This window comes from Crotalus tigris, unplaced genomic scaffold (assembly GCF_016545835.1).
Source record: "Crotalus tigris isolate CLP2741 ecotype Arizona unplaced genomic scaffold, ASM1654583v1 scf7180000021465.51407817327:1047546, whole genome shotgun sequence".
Classification (NCBI taxonomy): domain Eukaryota; kingdom Metazoa; phylum Chordata; class Lepidosauria; order Squamata; family Viperidae; genus Crotalus; species Crotalus tigris.
In genome coordinates this window covers 751,062-770,698 of record NW_024098522.1, presented here as the reverse complement: position 1 = coordinate 770,698, position 19,637 = coordinate 751,062, and the positions used below count along the sequence as shown (strand labels likewise).

General features: G+C 42.2%; 1 protein-coding gene across 1 annotated transcript; it reads left to right on the top strand.

Annotated features, from left to right (window-relative positions):
* The first annotated feature begins 5,919 nt into the window (after positions 1 to 5,919).
* Positions 5,920 to 10,721, top strand: LOC120296751 (alveolar macrophage chemotactic factor-like). Its single transcript, XM_039318711.1, has 4 exons — positions 5,920 to 6,074; positions 7,494 to 7,620; positions 9,216 to 9,299; positions 10,435 to 10,721. Exons 1-4 carry the CDS (start codon positions 6,011 to 6,013, stop codon positions 10,457 to 10,459), a joined length of 300 nt encoding a protein of 99 aa, XP_039174645.1. The 5' UTR covers positions 5,920 to 6,010; the 3' UTR covers positions 10,460 to 10,721.
* Positions 10,722 to 19,637: the final 8,916 nt, after the last annotated feature.

Genomic DNA, 19,637 nt, shown 5'->3' with positions numbered 1-19,637 from the left:
ACCGTCATAAAAGTTGCCAAGCGTCTGAATTTTGATTACATGACCACGGGGACGCTGCCACAGTCATCAGTGTGAAAAATGTCACAAGTCACTTTTTTTCAGTGCTGTTGTAACGTCAAACAGTCACTAAATGAACTATTGTAAGTCAAGGACTACCCTTGTACAACACTTTGTTGAATAAGACATGATCTAAGATATATCGAAGTATTTGGTACGATGTTAACACATCTTCCCATTACACAGGCAAAATAGTATATTACACTCACACACATACACACATACACACAAACACACAAAAACGTAGTCCTCAACTTGCAACCACAATTTGGCCCAAAATTTCCATGGCTAAGCAAGGCAGTGGTTAAGTGAGTTGCATCTCATTTTATGTCCTTTTCAGCCACGGTTGTTAAGTGAACCACGTAGTCATTAAACAAATCGGGCTTCTCCCATTGACTGCTTGCTGGAAGCCAGTTGGGAAGCTTATAAATGGTGAACATGTGAGCCCGGGAGAGTTCCACCGCCATAAACAGGAGCCAGTTGCCAAGTGTCCAAATTTTGGTCACAGGACCACAAGAATGCTGCCACAGTCATAAGTGTGAAAACTGGTTATGTCGCTTTTTCCAGTGCTGTTGTAATTTCAAATAGTCACTAAGTGAATGCTTGTAAGTCAAGGACTACTTACAGTAGTGACCAAAATTGTGGAAACCTTTTGGGGAAAGTATATTTTTGAAGTTTGATGGCTAATAACACCATTTTTTGGGGAGTAGTACCATAAAATTATATATCAATGGAAAGATAATTTAATCAAGAATGTAATGCAACATAGTTTGTTCTATTATCTGTACTGTATTCTATGGAAAGTTATAGCCAAATAACCAGAAAAAGGAAGCACAATTTGCTTAGGTTGATATCAGGTAGCTTTCCTTCATCCAATTGTAGCCAATGAGCATGAGTCTTTAGAGAGCCAATCAGGTGTCATCTTGTTTTGGCAATGGGCCAATCAGATCACAGTAGGGTTCAGTTATTGATGTCATGTATTGAAGCTGAGAGGAGGACATTTGTCAGTGTGTTATGTGATCGCTATCCAGTTGGTTGGGTTGGGTTACGTGATCGCTATCCAGTTGGTTGGGGTTTTTTGTGTTCTTTCATTTAGTGAACTTGTAACACGTAATAAAATTAAAGTCATGGTGCAAAGAGTTGACTGGTTGCCCAGAAAGCGATGTAAAATAGTATTATTAAGTGAACAAGGCTACAGTTATAAAGGAATTAGAGGAAAAATTGGGTGGAAACTTAACCAAAGGTAGCATTTCTACTGTACACTTTTCCCAAAAGGCTTCCACAATTTTGGCCACGACTGTATATATATGCATACATGTGTATGTGTGTGTGTGTGTAGGTATTTATGTATATGTATATATGTGTGTATATGTGCATATTATATTGTATGTATGGTTTATTAAAGGAGCTATATCAGATTGCCCACAGCAGATGCACCACCATGAAAAATGATGTAGTTACTTTAATGAGTTGCTGGGCCTGCATTCCTGTTCTATTCACATTTCCATTTGGTCCTGAGGCACAATTCCTGAATCAAATCTGAAGCATTCCACCACCCCATCCTCTGAAAACACACACACACACACACACACACACAAAATTTGGAAAGAACTATTGAAGAAGTGGAGATGCAATTATAACAATTTTCCAGATGTGAACATGGAAGAAAGTGAAGACACACTAAAGGCAGTGTCACAGTGGGGGTCTTAGGAAGTGCTTTTTGGGAAATGCAGAAAGGAATGGTGATTAATTAGAGCCTCTGAACAAGGTTGTTGATTTAAGGACTTAGAAGTGACATATTCATACCCTGCAGGATATTGATAAATGTCTATTTCACTTAAACATAAACCAGCTCTGAAGATACTACGTAATTGTTTAAAAAAATCAATCTAGTTCAGAGAATAAACTGTATTTTCTCCAAATCTTGCTTGAATGTATAATTTTAAATGGAAAAAAAGGGGAGGGGGGAGCATTGACTTTCTATTCTTTTCAGCTCAGTAGAATAAAACTCCCTTTTTATGGCCCTGTAGTAATCCCTTAATTCAGGGTACAGTCCAGGCAAACTGCATGGAGCTGAACGTTTACTGGCTGGATGCCCTTCCTAACACCTATGCCGAGTTTGCAGCAGATGTTTTTTCTTTGCGCCCAGAGAGAGAAACATCTGTCACAGGATCAAACTTTCAAACTTCTGAGTGGGAGGCAAGCCCACTAGGCCACCACATCACTCTTTCAGAACAAAGCTAATAAAATTACAACCTCACTTTTTCACTTTTGCACATGTAGCAAATACGAGCCATTTCTACAGCAACAAACTTATCTAATCCGCAAATCCCAAAATCAGAATTTTTTTTTCCCCATCTGGAGTGCAAAAATCTAGAATCGATTTCCAAGTGGACACAAAATTGGATGCATTCTTTTCTTTGAGGAATGCAGGTAATCTGGCCATCTCTGCCAGCTCCATCCGTTTCTCCATCTGGTCTTCCATGGTAGGTTATATTTTCTCCAGATCTTGATGATCTGCCCCAGAGGACACTACATTTGCCTCACGACATTTTTACTATTAACGAATTTCTGCTGATCTTTTCCTCCTTCGGTGGTGGCTGTAAATCCCCTTTCAGAAAAGGAATCATGCTCTTCAGAGACAACATTTATGAAAAGAGGGACCTTCCTACACAAGCTTTTTATCCAAAGAGGAAGTCGGTGGCTGCCTCTCTTATTGAAGCCAAATAGATAACAATGGCTCCCCTATGCAAACAGAACAACAGAAGGGGAAACAGAGACAGAAATGCTTGCTCAGTAAATTGAGTTTACCGGTACAAGGGCCTTTCCATTTCATCTCAATTCAAATCAAACCAGTGGAGGTTTGTGAGGAGAATTTTCCTTCGTCTCGTTATTTCAAAGCTGAAGAAACTTCATAGAAGCGTAGAGCAGGAAGGGACTGTGGAGGTCTTCTAGTCCAAGGGTTCCCAACCCCCAGTCCGTGGACCAGTACTGGGCTGCGGCATGCCAGCAACCGGGCCGCACAAACAAGCAAAGCCCCATCTGCGGGATACAGGCAGCACATAAAAACATGCACTTTCCAGTCCGTGGAAAAACTTTTCTCCATGGAACTGGTCCCTGGTGCCCAAAAGGCTGGGGACCTCTGGAATAATTGTCCTCAAAGGCAGGAAATTTCTCCTCAGTTCTAGGCTTGGATCTCCTTCTGGTGGATTCCACCCATTGCTTCTAGTCCTGCCCTCAGATGGTTTGGACAATAAATTGACACCGTCTTCCCTGTGACAGTCCTTCAAGTTTGGAAGATGTTATCATATCACCCCTGAGCATTAAGTTAAAGATACCTACTTCCCTCAGCCGTGATTTAGCCTCCAGACCCTTGACCATCATTGATAATTGATCATGCTCTTACAGACAAGCTTCCTCGCTCCTGAGATTGGAAACTATTTGCATGGGCTGTTGGTTTGAACTCTGAGTTTGGAGATTTGTTTGCAAACATTTCGTCTCCGTTCGGGGAGGGGGGGGGAGATCTTCAGTGCACTTTGAATTGTGCTCGTCTGTCAGAGCACTGGCCTTTAAATACCTTTTTGTGTGATGCAAATTGGTGTGGATGTTGCGTATCTGGATGTTGCTGAGTCATGGTCTGGTTTCGAGCTGTTTGATTGGCCGGCTGTTGTTGCTGGGGGCCATAATCTTTGGTGTTAAGTATCGTCTGTGTGATGCAAATGGTGGTGTTCATTTGGTTGCACTAAAACATCCCCTTGGATGGAGACGAAACGTTTGCACCCAAATCGCCAAGCTTGGAGAACAAACCAGCAGCCCAACTACCATCCCGAGCTACTAATATTCAAACACGTTTCAACTACTTGCATTTTCAGCTGTCAGAGTACTGTAGTGTCCTTAGCGTGAACTATCAATTTCAGGATGAACTTGACCATTTGACTCGTCAAGCTCCTTCTTCTTCTGCCCCAGTGGTTGAAGCATAAACTCGGATAATCTTATTTAAATCACACACGAAAAGGAGGTCCTCAAAGTCACACACTGATTGCCGTGACCCAAACATAATCCTTACCTAATCCTCTTTGACTAGAGACCTTTATTTTCTGAGTAGTAATCAGTGTAATCTTCTGAGTAAAAGTCTCCTATGTCACTGATGTAACTGATTCATCTGATTGTTCACTACACTGAGCTCCTCACATCCATGCGCTTTTACGTTCCACATTCCCATTGTAATTCTGTTTTTGCCATTTTGTACAGCTAATCCCTGACTTACAGCAGTTGGTTTACTGACTGTTCGAAGTTACAACAGCAATGGAAAAAGTGACTTAGGACTGTTTTTCCACTTACGACTATCACAGCATCCCCGAAGTCACGTGATCAAAATTCCGATACCTGGCAATTGACTCGTATTTATGACGGTTGCAGTGTCCCGGGGTCATGTGATCTCCTTTTGCGACCTTCTGACAAACAAAGCCAATGGGGAAGCCAGATTCACTTAACAACCATGTCACTAATTTAACAACTGCACTGGCAAGAGAGGTCGTAAAATGGGGAAAAACCTGCTCAGCAACTGCCTCGCATGGCAACAGAAATGTTGGCTCAGTTGTGGTCATAAAACAAGGATTACCTGTATAACAGGCCCCCATGAGCAAAAGTTACCATGCTACATGTAGCGTTTTGAATTGTGCACTGAAGAAATTTGAGCAGGCAAGTACCTGGAAAATTGGCTGATTGTATGACACTCAACATCTGCTGTGAATTTTGCAGCACCTTGCAGTCATACAGAAAGTTGTTAAGACCGTTTTGCCCCATCTTTCTTGCCACAGTTCTTAAGTGAATCACAGCAGTTATTAAGTTAGCATCACGGTTGCTTAAGTGAATCCTGCTTTCCCATTGACTTTGCTTGTCAGAAGGTCACAAAAAAGGGATCACATGACCCCGGGACACTGCAACCATCATAAATATGAACCAGTTGCCAAGTGTCTGAGTTTTAATCACCTCACCCTGGAGGATGCCGCAACGGTCGTAAATGTGAAAAACAGTCCTAAGTCACGTTTTTCACTGCCGTTGTAACTTTGAATGGCCACTAAACAAATGGCTGTAAGTTGAGGACTACCTGCAGTAGTATAGGTCAGGGGTGGGCAACCTTGGCTCTTTTATGACTTGTGGACTTCAACTCCCAGAATTCCTGAGCCAGCCATGCTGAGGGGAAAGGGAGAGTTTCCAAGCTGAGCCATGCTGGCTCAGGAATTCTGGGAGTTGAAGTTCACAATGCGGCCTAGGCCTCGACCAGAGGTAGGCAACCTTGGCTCTTTTATGACTCGTGGACTTCAGCTCCCAGAATTCCTAAGCCAGCCATGCTGAGGGGAAAGGGAGAGGTTTCCAAGCTGAGCCATGCTGGCTCAGGAATTCTGGGAGTTGAAATCCACGTCATAAAGTGGCCTAGGCCTAGGCCAGAGGTAGGCAACCCTGGCTCTTTTATGACTCGTGGACTTAACTCCCAGAATTCCTGAGCCAGCCATGCTGAGGGGAAAGGGAGAGGTTTTCATGCTGAGCCATGCTGGCTCAGGAATTCTGGGAGTTGAAGTCCATGAGTCATAAAAGAGCAGAGGTTGCCTACCCCTGGTATAGGCAATATTTAATTTCAATTCCATATTTTTTAACAGTCGTTATTTACCCTTCTAATTGAAGAATAGTTCCTTTATTCTTTCAGAACCATTTCCCCAATTCCTAAATTAAGAATTGGTTTTGGTTATTAAATTGCATACCTCAGCTCTGCAAATTCTGAGGGAAATGTATGGGAAATTGTGTGTGATGCAACTTTGCATGTTACTCAAAATAGTTCTTTGCTAATGACGTGGAGTGAGGGATCTAGGAAATAAATTGAAGGTGGCCGGGCATCATAACTCCATCTGGCTGAGCTTTCAGACTGCAGCGAAAGTCTTCTTCCACAGCCAGAATGAGTAACCGTGTCTTCCTCATGCTTTCTGTTTTGCTGATTGCCTGCCACATCACTGGTGCAAGTAAGTAGTACCATCTTGAGTTTTTCTCTTCCTTTCCTTCTCTTTCACCCTCCATCATATATTGACTATGTAAATCATCTAGCTTTGAATTTGCAAATAGAGTTAGTTTCATTTTTGCTCATTGAGAATGTAATTGTGATGTGCTTTTTGTTTGAGCACATTTCTACCATGTGCTTAATAAAACAAATAAACCCTTCATCCTGATAATAGCATTGGTATGTAAGTGGTTTTAGAATTTTAAACAGGTTGGGAATTTTATATATTGTATATGCATCTTGGTAAATCTACGTGGAATGCTTGGAATGAGTCACATCTAAACTGATTTGTAAATGAAAGAAACTTTCTTACTGACCCTATTCCATCTTTCTTTGGAAGCTCAGAGCAGCCTCTTAGCCTGACAATCTCTCTGCAGTAATGTGGAATAATGAACAATCACTAGAATAATGATGTGTCTGCATAATTACTGGAATATAGCAAATTCTCCATTGTATACCTGTGAGAAACAAACCTATTGTATTACAATGTGTATTTCAATGTGTATTCCTAGGTCCCTGAGAAAAGGAAAGTATAAAACTGAAGTCTGAACCCACCCTTGGGGTTCAGAATTGCTTTTTGCTATTGCTTCTGAACCTGCGCAATAAATCTCTCTGCTAAAACCCTCTGGAATTCATAAGAGTCCTTTCATTTTCCACAAGAGCAGGATACGCTTGAGAAGTTAAAATGTGCCTGAGAGATCTGAGTTAGGTTTCTTGCTGGCAAAACCTGGGAAATGGATGAGTTTCCCATTCCCTCCTCTAGCCATTGCTTTCTGGAGGCCCAGTGACACCTCCAATGAGATCTGATTTAAATCTTCTTCCTTTTGTACAAGAAGGATATGCAGGTGAAGTGGGCACTAGACAGCAAGCTTCCTCTACGTGATTACTAAAACTAACTTCTACCCAATTTCCTTTTAAGATTCTCTAAAGCAGGGGTCTTCAAACCTGGCCCTTTTATGACTTGTGGACGTCAACTCCCAGAATTCCTCAGCCAGGCATGCTAGCTGAGAAATTCTGGGAGTTGAAGTCCACAAGTCATAAAAGGGCCAGGTTTGAAGACCCCTGCTCTAAAAGAAGGCAAATGACCAGCTGTCTGCAAGGGATATAAATCCTTCCACTCCCCACCATCCAGTAAGAGCTGAAGAAGCTTCTTGGATGAGAAGCGAAATGTCTTCAAAAAAAAAACAAAACCAAGAAGTTCACAAGTTGCCTCGTGAAAAAACACCTTTGGGACATTGAGGAAAGTGGTTTGAAAGCAGTAACAAAATTCAGTACCTCTCTGCTAGTCCTCTCTGTCCCATGCCATGAAACATTTGAATAGCATTTTGAATACTCAATTGGGCATCTAAATTGAATAACTACAATCTTTTCTGGAATTACACAGCTATCTTCGACCCGCTGAATTTAAGCTGCAAGTGTGCCAGAGTAACGAGCAACTTCATTCGCCCCGCCAAATATGCAAGAGTCGAGATCATTCCAGCTGGGATTGCCTGCAAAAAAATGGAAATCATGTAAGTTTACTGAGTATGCAAAACTTAAGATTTTGAAGTTTATCCTGGGCCTTTTTTCTCTTGTCTTCTAGCATACAGCTAGTCCTTTTTCTATCTTCTATGTAAATCAGGGTTTCTCAGCCTTGGCAACTTGAAGATATGGAGATCAACTCCCAGAAATTCCCAGGCAATGTTGTTTTAAGGTGGAATAATGAAAAATCACTAGAATAATGATGTGGCTGCATAATTACTGGAATAGTGCTGTGTTAGTAGTATGTGACTAACCTAATGCGCATTGCACTTGGATACAATGTATGTAGCAAATTCTCCATTGTATGCCCCTGAACCTAATGTAATACAATGTGTATTTCTATGTGTATTCCTTTGTTCCTGAGAAAGGGAAAGTACAAAACTGAAGTCTGAACCCATCCTCGGGATTCAGAATTGCTGGTTGCTATTTGCTTCTGAACCTGCGCAATAAACCTCTCTGCTAAACCCTCTGGAATTCGTAAGAGTCTTTGTGTTTTTCCACAAGAATACTGGCTCTTTCCAAGTAAAATGAGTGACAACTAAGCTCAGTTGAACCAGACGAAATTTTACCACCAGGAGGAGCTAATTTTGCAAGCTTTATTTGAAAATAAGCTTGATGCGGTCCATGAGCAGATATAGCTTAGGTTGGCTGATCTTATAAAGGCTAACCTGGGTCAGATCTGAATAGTACTTAGTAAGGAGCCCAAAAAAAAGTCCCAGGCAGTAGAACAGACTGAGAAGTAAGAAGACAATATCCTCAAAGAAGGAACAAGTAAACAATTGTTCCACCAGAAGCTGAGCTCAACTCAAAGGAGATTTTTAAAGTAAAATCTCTCATGAAACAAATTTGATTGATGTCATTGATACAGGTAATCCTCAGTTGACAACAGTTCATTTAATGACTGAATCCAGATTGGTTCTTGCAACATAGGGATAGAATCAAGATCACGTGAAGTGTTAATTACCACTTTACAAGGCCTTGGCAAGGCCACACTTGAAATCCTGCATCCAGTTTTGGTCACCGCGATGTAAAAAAGATGTTGAGACTCTAGAAAGAGTGCAGAGAAGAGCAACAAAGATGATCAGGGGACTGGAGGTTAAAACATATAAGGAACGGTTGCTGGATTTGGGTATGTCTAGTTTAATGATGAGAAGGACAAGGGGGGACGTGATAGCAGTGATCCAATATCTCAGGGGCTGCCCCAAAGAAGAGGGAGTCAAGCTATTCTCCAAAGTACCTGACGGTGGGACAAGAAGCAACGCATGGAAACTAATCAAGGAGAGAAGCAACCTAGAGAACTTTCCTGACTGTGAGAACAATTAATCAGTGGAACAACCTGCCTCCAGAAGCTGTGAATGCTCCAACACTGGAAGTTTTTAAGAAGAGACTGGACAATCATTTGTCTGAAATGGTATAGGGTTTCCTACCTGAGCAGGGAGTTGGACTAGATGACCTCCAAGGTCCGGTACAACTCTATTGTTATTGTTATTGTTAAATTATCTTGGGACACATATATTTGCCTTCATTTGTTTAGTGACTGTTTGAAGTTACAATGGCACCTCATCCAAATTTGCTTGCTTTACAGAATCACACTAAAGAACAAGCACAAAGTCTGCCTTGATCCCAAAGCCAGATGGGTGAACAATTTATTGAAGATGATGGAAAATGCGTAAGTAAAATCAAAATAGTTTTAAAGTTATCCTTGACTTCTGGGGCTTGAGGCATCCAAGCAGTATTTTTTATTTTTCTGGAAAAGATGGATGTTGGAAATCTATTCAGCTTCTCCATTTAGTTAATAGCCCTGGAATTCCCAGGGACAAACAATCCTCAACTTACAACAGTTCATTTAGTGACTTAGGACCCTTTTTCGCATGACCGTCGCAGCATCCCCCTGCGATGTGATCAAAATTCAGACACTTGGCAAGTGACTCATACTTATGACGGTTACAGTGTCCCAGGATCATGTGGTCACATTTTGCGACCTTCTCACAAGCAAAGTCAAGGGAGAAGCCAGATTCACTTAACAACCCTGTTAACTGACTGGACAACTGCAGTGATTCACTTGGCAAAAAAGGGTCATAAAATGGAGCAAAATCCACTTAACAACCGTCTTACTTAGCCACAGAAATTTTGGCCTCAACTGTGATCATAAGTCAAGGACTGCTTGAATTGCCAACGCAGTTTGTTGATGCCCAGTTTTTAGGTCAAACAACTATACCAGACATGTCAAACACAAGGCCCGGGGGCCAGATGCGGCCCGCAACGTGATTTCATGTGGTCCACAAAGCCATCCTGGAAAGAGTGAGGGAACGGCCCCTGCTGCCTTGGCCCTGGCCAGGCCGGCCAGGAGCCAATGTACAATTTTGTGGTGGCCATCTGTGCTGAAACGTATTCAGTCTTAGCTCCACAAGGCCATCTGGAAACAGCGAGGAACCAGCCCCTGCCATGTCGGCCCCACCCCCTGGGTGCATGCTGGGGAGGTGTCACCCTTTGTGGGGAATCAAGAAATGCACCATCACCTGGAAGTGGCCAGCAAATGGCCCTCGCCTACTTCACATATCCGGCTTGATGGGCTCTTCCCTGGTCCCACCCCTTTCTGCCAGAGACCCTCAGATCTGTCCTACTCCTGCCCAGGCCCCCACAGGCACCCTTGACGCGAATGATGTAGAGCTGGCCACGCCCACCCTGTAGGCCACACCCACTCCATCCATGCCCACCCAGTAGGCCGCCCCCCGCCCCCCCAGGGCAACCGCAATGCTGATGCAGCCCTCAATGAACTATACTCTTCTATCTCTTCCCTACAGGAATGGAGTACAACTTTCCCCTTGAAATGAAGTTGGAAGGGTCCTGGAAGAGGCGAGGCCGGCGTGCCCCGTAGATCCCCAAATGTGAAGCTTCTTGCTTTCTGCTTTGTGATGGCAATTGTGTTTAATTCTTCCTGAAATGATTGTTTAAGAGTGTTTGGACTTTTTGGAAATCCAGAACCAATGTGAAGATGGAAGCTGAATCCTGGACAGGAGTGATGTATGAGAATTACGAAGTTTGTATTTCTGTGCGAGTAGATAAATAATAATAAAAAAGACAAGCTAAATCTGTGGCATAGATCTATTTTGTTTTTTGTTTTTGTTTTAAATAATAACTAGCCTTCGACTTACCATCATAACTGAGTACCCAATTTCTGTTACTAAGCGAGACAGTCATTAAGTGAGTTTTGCCCCCACTTTGCGACTTTAATTGTCACACATGTTAAGTGAATTGATGCAATTGCTGATAACACGGTTGTTCCGGCTTCCTCATTGACTTTGCTTGCCAAACGGTCATAAGAAAGGTCGTAAAAATGGGGCAAAATTCACTCAACAAATGTGCCCCCTTAACAACAGAAATTTTGGGCTCAGTTGTGGTCGTAAACCAAGGAGTACCTGTATTTCCCTCCAGCTGGCCTTACATTTAAAACAGAGATCACATTCAAAACTTGTTATCCAGTTTGTAGGAGTAATTTAGTTAACAAAGACAGTTGTGGTTCATTTAGTTACAATTAACAGTTGTTGCCTTTGAGAGCCAAACTCATTTTATTTATTTATTTATTTATTTATTTATTTATTTATGAGACTTATATACCGCTTTAAGTGCAAGCACTCTCTAAGCGGTGTACACCAGTAAGCAATGTATATATATATATATTTACATTGCCCCCAACAATCTGGGTCCTCATTTTACCTACCCCGGAAAGAGGGAAGGCGGAGTCAACCTTGAGCCGGTGAGATTTGAACCGCTGACCTGCTGAACACAAGTCAGCTAAAGTGGCCTGCAATACTGCACTCTAACTGCTGCGATCCTGTCCCCAGTTTGTTTAGTGACCCTTCAAAGTTACAACGGCACTTTAAAAAATGACCTATGACTGTTTTTCACACAATTGTTGCAGCATCCCCATGGTCACGTGATCAAAATTTGTATGCTTGGCAACTGACTCATATTTATGACGGTTGCAGAGTCCCGTGGCCATGTCTTCTCCTTTTGCAAACTTCTGACAGGAAAAGTCCATGGGGAAGCCAGACTCACTTAACAACTGCGTTACTAGGTTAACAACGGCAGTGATTTATTTAATAACTGTAGCAAGAAAAGTCGTAAAAAGGGGCAAAACTCACTTAACAAATGTCTCACTTAGCAACGTAAATTTTGGGCTCAATTGTGGTCGTAAGTCGAGGACTGCCTGTATTTGCTCACTCACATCGGCCCACCTTAGTTAAGAGAGTTACAAAATGAAGAGGCGACCTCCTGATGATCAAACCACATTGAGGGCTGGGATTTTCTATCCTTGCTACACGCACACACCTGCACACACGTGCAACAGACAGCTAATCTACAGTACGGGTAGTCCTCAATTCACAATTGTGTCCCAAATTTCTGTTGCTAAGGGAAACTTTAAATCAAGGACTACCTGTATAGGACTAATTTTCCCCCTACTCACTTTCTTTCAAGACAAAAAAAAAAAAAAAATAGGATCCATGAGGAATGAAAATAGCATGAAAAACCGAAACTATCTGTAGTGCATTTTCTACTGAAATCTGAAGGGTTAGTGCAGGGGTAGGCAACCTTGGCTCTTTTATGACTCGTGGACTTCAACTCCTAGAATTCCTGAGCCAGCATGGCTCAGCTTGGAAACTCTCCCTTTCCCCTCAGCATGGCTGGCTCAGGAATTCTGGGAGTTGAAGTCCACGAGTCATAAAAGAGCCAAGGTTGCGGACCCATAGGTTAGGGAAATAAAAATGATCTGGAAATCTCCACCAAATACAGCTGAGGTCTTCTATGGTGGCCTCAAAATATTTAGAAGCAAGGAAGGCTTTTTTTTTCTCCCAGACCATTCTAAAGTTGTAACATTTTCTTCAATCCTAATTTTGTGTCCCAAGTTAGAGTGTCTTCAAACTTGGCTACTTCATGACTTATGGACTTCAACTCTCAGAAAACTTCAGTGAACAAGGCTGGTAGGGGAATTCTGGGAGTTGAAGTCCACAAGTCTTATAGTGGCCAGGTTTGAAGACCCCCTGCCCCAAGTTAAGGGTAGATAGACATTTATCTGGAATGGAAGGAGTTCCAGAAGACTGCTTCTCCTTGGTTGTGTGAAACTGGCTGAGCAGAGGGAAACTGGACAGAAGAACACTATAGTTTCCTTTTCGGTTCTCATATAACTGAAAACAAGGAAGAAATTGCTCTGCTGTCAAATACAGATCCAAAACTTTCTTTTCAAATTCTGTGGAAACAATATTGAGATTAAAATATCAGATTTCCTGCTAAGAACTAAATATAAACACTTAGCCAACATAAACTTACTTATCTGCTCTCTATCTTTGTCTAAAGTCTTTAAAAGATAAATACAGGTAGTCCTCAATGTACAACCATTCATTTAGTGACCTTTTGAAGTTACAATAGCACTGAAAAAAGCAAATTACGACTGGTCCTCATACTTACCTCCATCACAACATCCCCACGATCATGCGGTCAAAATTGCTTGGCAACTGGCAAGTACTTATGACAGTTGCGCTGTCCTGGGTCATGTGATCACCATTTGCAACCTTCCCAGCTGGCTTCTGACCAGCAAAGTCAATGTGGGAAGCTAGATTCACTTAACGGCAGTATGATTCACTTAACAACTTTAGCGATTGCTTAGCAACCATAGCAAAGAGGTCATAAAATCAGGCTCAGCTGACTTAACGACCACCTTGCTTAGCAACTAAGGTTCTGGCCACAGTTGTGTTTGTAAGCCAAGGGTCTTCAAACTTGGCCCTTTTATGACTTGTGGACTTCAACTCCCAGAATTCCTCAGCCAGCGTGCCTGGCTGAGGAATTCTGGGGGTTGAAGTCCACAAGTCATAAAAGGGCCAAGGTTGAAGACCCCTGTTGTAAGCCAAGGAGTCCCACATTAGTGTGTGATCATTTTTGTCACTCAGCAGCTCCTGATCTAGTGAGAATTGTGTGAGTAGTTTGAGAAAACAAATTTATCCACTGATTACTTTTTAAAAATGAACAAAGAATATCACCTTATTTACGGTTTTCTATATCTCATATAATAACAACAATAATAACAATAGCAATAATAATAATACAGTTGGAAGGGACCTTAGAGGTCATCTAGTCCAACCCCCTGCTCAGGCAGGTAACCCTATACCACTTCAGATAAATGGCTGTCTAGTCTCTTCTTAAAAACGTCCAGTGTTGGAGCATTAACAGCTTCTGGAGGCAGGTTGTTCCACTGATCAATTGTTCTCATTGTCAGAAAATTTCTCCTTAGTTCTAGGTTGCTTCTGTCTTTGGTTAGTTTCCATCCTTTGCTTCCTGTCCTGCCTTCAGGTGCTTTGGAGAATAGCTTGACTCCCTCTTCTTTGTGGCCACCCCTGAGATATTGGAACACTGCTATCATGTCCCCCCTCATCCTTCTCTTCATTAAACTAGACATACCCAATTCCAGCAGCTGTTCTTTATATGTTTTAGCCTCCAGTCCCCTCATTATCTTTGTTGTTCTTCTCTGTACTCTTTCTATAGTCTCAGAATCTTTTTTACATCGTGGTGACCAAAACTGGATGCAGTATTCGAAGTGTGGCCTTACCAAGGCATTGTAAAGTGGTATTAACACTTCATGTGATCTTGATTCTATTCCTCTATTAATGCAGACTAGCACTGTGTTGGCTTTTTTGGCAGCTGCAGCACACGGCTGGCTCATATTTAAGTGATTGTCCACCAGGACTCCAAAATCCTGAGACAAGCCTTTGGAAAAAAATGCCAACAGCTTATTTCGATGGAAGATATAAAGATATAAATTTTTAGTGGTACCCAGATTTTTGCAGTCCAGGTATCAGATGTTTAATTTTACTATCATAGTCACCTGCGCAGAGACTTGGAAACGCACTACTAAAAGAAAGAGCCATGTTTTTACACAATGTTTCCCAAAACAAAGTACCATGCATGTGGGCAGGGGAACACAATTTGAATGTCATTCAGAAAGAGGGAAGGAAGGAAATAGCTGTACTATTGATGCTCCTCCTTTATATCGCTTCCAGCCAGACTCTGAAACTAAAAAAAACCCGCAATGTTTGTGTCACGAGTCACACTTTTCAAAAAGAGCACTTTAGTGCAGAAGAAGCCCTCGATGGTCAACGGGCCAATCTTATTTTTTAATAAATTCATTTGCAAAGGCCACAAAGGGTTGTGCCTGTGTGAATGTGGCGGAGGTTACCACAGCTGTCCAAAAAGATTGTGTGGGCTGAAATGCTTGTACAGGCAGTCCTCAACTTACAACATTTTGTTTAGTGACCGTTCAAAGTGACAGCAGCACTGAAGTGACTGTTTTTCACACTTAGCGACTGTTGCAGCATCCCCAGGGTCACATGATCAAAATTATGATCAAAAAGTAGGTTACAAGTAGTCCTTGACTTACAATAGTTCATTTAGTGACTGTTTGAACTTACAACGGCACTGAAAAAAAGGGACTTCTGGCCATTTTTCACACTTAAGACCGCTGCATCCATGTTGTTGTGTGATCAAAATTCACACAAAAACTGGCTCATATTTATGATTGGCTGCAAGCAACTGGCTCATATTTATGATGGCTGCAGGGTCATAAGTGATTTTGTGGCCTAACAACTGTGACAAGAAAGGTCATAAAATGGGGCAAAACTCACTTAACAACTGTCTTGCTTAGCAACAGAAGCTTTGGGCTCAAGTGTGGTCATAAGTGGAGAACAACCTGTACCTCTTTCCGATGGATAAAATTAATTGGAGCATTCCACCATAAACAAGGGTATCCTGACCTCTAGTGGTGAGTACAATCTTAGCAGGCCAGCTTCCCAGTCCTTGTAAAACAATCTCAATATACTGTTTCCCCAAAAGTAAGGCCTACTATACCATTTTAGACAAATGGCTGTCCAATCTCTTCTTAAAAACTTCCAGTGTTGGAGCACTCACAGCTTCTGTAGGGAGGTTGTTCCACTAGTTAATTGTCAGGAAGTTTCTCCTTAGTTCTAGGTTGCTTCTCTCCTTGATTAGTTTCCACCCGTTGCTTCTTGTCCTGCCTTCAGGCGCTTTGGAAAATAGCTTGACTCCCTCTTCTTTGTGGCAGCCTGAGATATTGGAACATGGCTATTATGTCCCCCCTCATCCTTCTCTTAATTAAACTAGACATACCCAAATCCAGCAACTGTTCCTCATATGTTTTAGCCTCAAATCCTCTAATCATCTTTGCTGCTCTTCTCTGTATTCTTTCTAGAGTCAAACATCTTTTTTACATTGTGGTAACCAAAACTGGATGCAGTATTCCAAGTGTGGCCTTACCAAGGCCTTGTAAAGTGGTATTAATAACACTTCACGTGATCTTGATTCTCTCCCTCTGTTAATGCAGCCTAGCACTGTGTTGGCTTTTTTTGCAGCTGCAGAACACGGCTGGCTCATATTTAAGTGATTGTCCACTAGGACTTCAAGATCCCTCTCACAGTTACTACTATTGAGCAAGGTACCCCCTATACCAGGGATAGGCAACCTTGGCTCTTTCATGACTCGTGGACTTCAACTCCCAGAATTCCTGAGCCAGCATGGCTCAGCTTGGAAACCTCTCCTTTTCCCCTCAGCATGGCTGGCTCAGGAATTCTGGGAGTTGAAGTCCACAAGTCATAAAAGAGCCGAGGTTGCCTACCCCGGGCCTATACTATACCTGTACATTTGGTTTTTCTTGCCTAAATGTAGAACCTTGCTTTTTTCACCATTGAATTTCATTTTGTTAGATAGCACCCAGTGTTCAAGTCTGTCCAGATCCTTCTGTATCCTAAGCCTGTCTTCTGGAGTGTTGGCTATTCCTGCCAGCTTGGTGTCGTCTGCAAATTTGAGGAGTTCCCCATCTATCCCCTCGTCCAAATCATTGATGATGTTGAAGAGCACTGGGCCCAGAACAGAGCCCTGGGGCACCCCAAGATCTCCAAGGTCTCTTTCAACTCTGTTATTCTGCTCAAGATATGTTGGCACTGATGCGCTCAACACCGTCTCCCATAATCCCCATATGGCACGGCTTTAAGAAATCTTTAGGAGGCAAAGTTTTGACTCTTGAGGAGGGTCCAGACTGAGGAAGGCTGCAACAGACCTTGATGGATTCTGTTGGGTTCTGAAGCCAAGGATATGCAGATAGACCTTGACTTAGAACAATTCGTTTAGCGACCGTTCAAAGTTATAATGGCACTGGAAAAAAAAGTGAGTTAAAAAAACATTTTTCACACCTACGTCCGGTACAGTATCATGGTCACATGATCGAAATGCAGATGTTCTGCCGCTGGCTCATCGTTATGACAGTTGCAGTGTTGTAAGTCAAGGATGAACGATGGGTAGGAATTCCGAGACTGAAACTATAAATTACATATTGGGTGATGTGGCTTGTTCTGTCCAGTGGACCTGCTGACTTGTTAGGGGTTTTCTTTAAGGGTCTGTGTGTGGTGTTATTTTGTGTCTTGCTTGTTCGTTGCTACTTCTGCTCTGCTGCTGCAAGGAAAAAGAAACTTAAGGAGGATGCAAATAGCATCCTGGTAGACGGACACCTGAAGGGATTTTCCTTCAGCTACTGCTAGATTCTTGTGGATATTCCAAGCTGCTAAAAAAGTATTTTATAACAACCCGAAAGGAACCATTTTTGAAGACAATGGCAAAGAGGAAGTTTTCCAGCTTACTGCCAAAAAGAGAAGAGCTTTATTTGTTTGGGGGCATTTCTGTAGTTGTGGAAATGGTAATGCCCAGAAGCAGCCAAGCCCCTCCTTGCTATATGCATGTAAATAATAATGCATGGGATGAAATATGCGCTGTTACTGAATATACATTGGAGGTAGTCCTCGGCTTATGACCACAATTGTTCTGCCCGTTCCATTGCTAAGCGAGGTGGCCGTTAAATGAGTCACGCCCAATTTCACAGACTGGAATATTGTCCTGGAATGGAAACTTGGGGGAAATGGTCTTTAGCCATGGCCTGACACAACCTGATCCCCAGGACTGGAGCATGCAATTTTTAACACTGCTTTGTCTAATGGAGGGCAACTTTATGCGAGGGGAGACAGAAAAAAAAAAGTTCTATGCTCAGTTCTCCAATCCCACAGAGGAACAATACTGGAGATCAGAGAACTGGCACCAATGCTATCATTTTAACCCAGGCCAGTTTGGTCTAGTGGTCAAGGCACCATGCTAGAAACGAGGAGACAATGAGTTCTAGTCCCACCTTAGGCATGAAAGCCAGCTGGGTGACTTTGCGCCAATCACCAGGAGACAGTGAGTTCTAGTTCCATCTTAGGCATGAAAAACAGCTGGATTAGTTTGGTTCAATCACCAGGCAACTGTGAGTTCTAGTCCCACCTTAGGCATGAAAGCCAGGTGGGTGACTTTGCACTAGTCACCAGGAGACTGTGAGTTCTAGTTCTGCCTTAGGCATGAAAGCCAGCTGGGTGACTTTGGGTCAATCACCAGGAGACAGTGAGTTCTAGTCCCATCTTAGGCATGAAAAACTGCTGGGTGAATTTGGATCAATGACCAGGAGACTGTGAGTTCTAATCCCACCTTAGGTGTGAAAACTAGCTGGGTGACTTTGTGCCAATCACCAGGAGACTGTGAGTTCTAGTCCTGCCTGAGTCATGAAAGTTAGCTGGCTGACTGGACCAGTCACTCACTTTCAGCCTACCTCACCTCACAGGGTTGTTTGTTGTTGTGGAGAAAATAGGAGTAGGAAGGAATATTAGGTATGTTCATTGTCTTCAGTTATAATAAATATATATTTATTATTCTCCTCAGCTTCTCCTTTCCAATGGGAGAAAATCCCAATTCCCAACATTATTTTTCCCTTCTCCGTGTAATTTTTTTTAAAAAATATTTTATTGATTTTCTATTATTACATTTCATTGGTGCTTAATGAACGTGTTGTCTTGATTGATTTGTTTTGCTTGGTGACACAAGTTTAAGTTCTTACTCACTATCCTGTTTTTCCAGCCATTGATAAAGTTAAGTTTCATGTTTGAAAATATTCTGTATCTTCTTTTTCTTTGATCCTCAATGTAAGTCTGCCCATTTCAGCACAATCCAGTATTTTCTTGATTATGTCTTCACCCACTGGTGTTTCTTCGTTTTTCCAGTGCCTTTTCCATATAATTTTATGGAAGTGATGGCCAAAATTCTATTTCTCCCTGCTTCCCTCTTTGCAGGAGTGAGGTAAAATTGATGTTCCTGGTAACTTCACACCTTTCTCCACTGACCAGGCATTGTAATGCCTGCTCTGCCTTTGTCACATTTTTCCAAATTATTGCACGAGACACGAGAATTGCTACAGACTAAGATGGGAAGTATAATCATTTGAAGTTCCTCTTGGCTTTCTCCTGTCTCGGAATAGAAAATCAGAACAGTTTTGCTTTGTTTCTCTTGCCCCAGACTTCATCCAGTTTTAATTCTGGGAAGCAGAAAAATGCAAAGATGGGGGGGAGGGGATTAAAGGGAAACCACACAGGATGGTGATATTGGTTTATATTCTAGTAGGAAAATCACACTTCCCCAAATGCAGTCTTGAAAGACTTGACAGACAAAAAAAGCTTTATTACATTTCACCTTGTAAAGTTTTTTGGTGACATTGTATACACAACTCCAGTCTGTTTGATTAGTTTATGACTCCAGGTGAATGCAGAAAGTAGGTGAATTTGATGATGATGCTCATAACCTGCTGTATTTTTGCAACTCCCAAGAGGACTAGAATTCACGATCTTCTACTTTCTAATCCAGAACTTTAACCGCTGAGTTGTGTGAATATAGAGAGTTCAGGCTTCTTGTGTTTGTTTGCACCTGCATGATTGTAACTGTTCTCGTAGAGCAGGGGCCTTCAAACTTGGCCCTTTTATGACTTGTGGACTTCAACTCCCAGAATTCCTCAGCCAGCGTGCCTGGCTGAGGAATTCTGGGAGTTGAAGTCCACAAGTCATAAAAGGGCCAAGTTTGAAAACCGCTATCACAG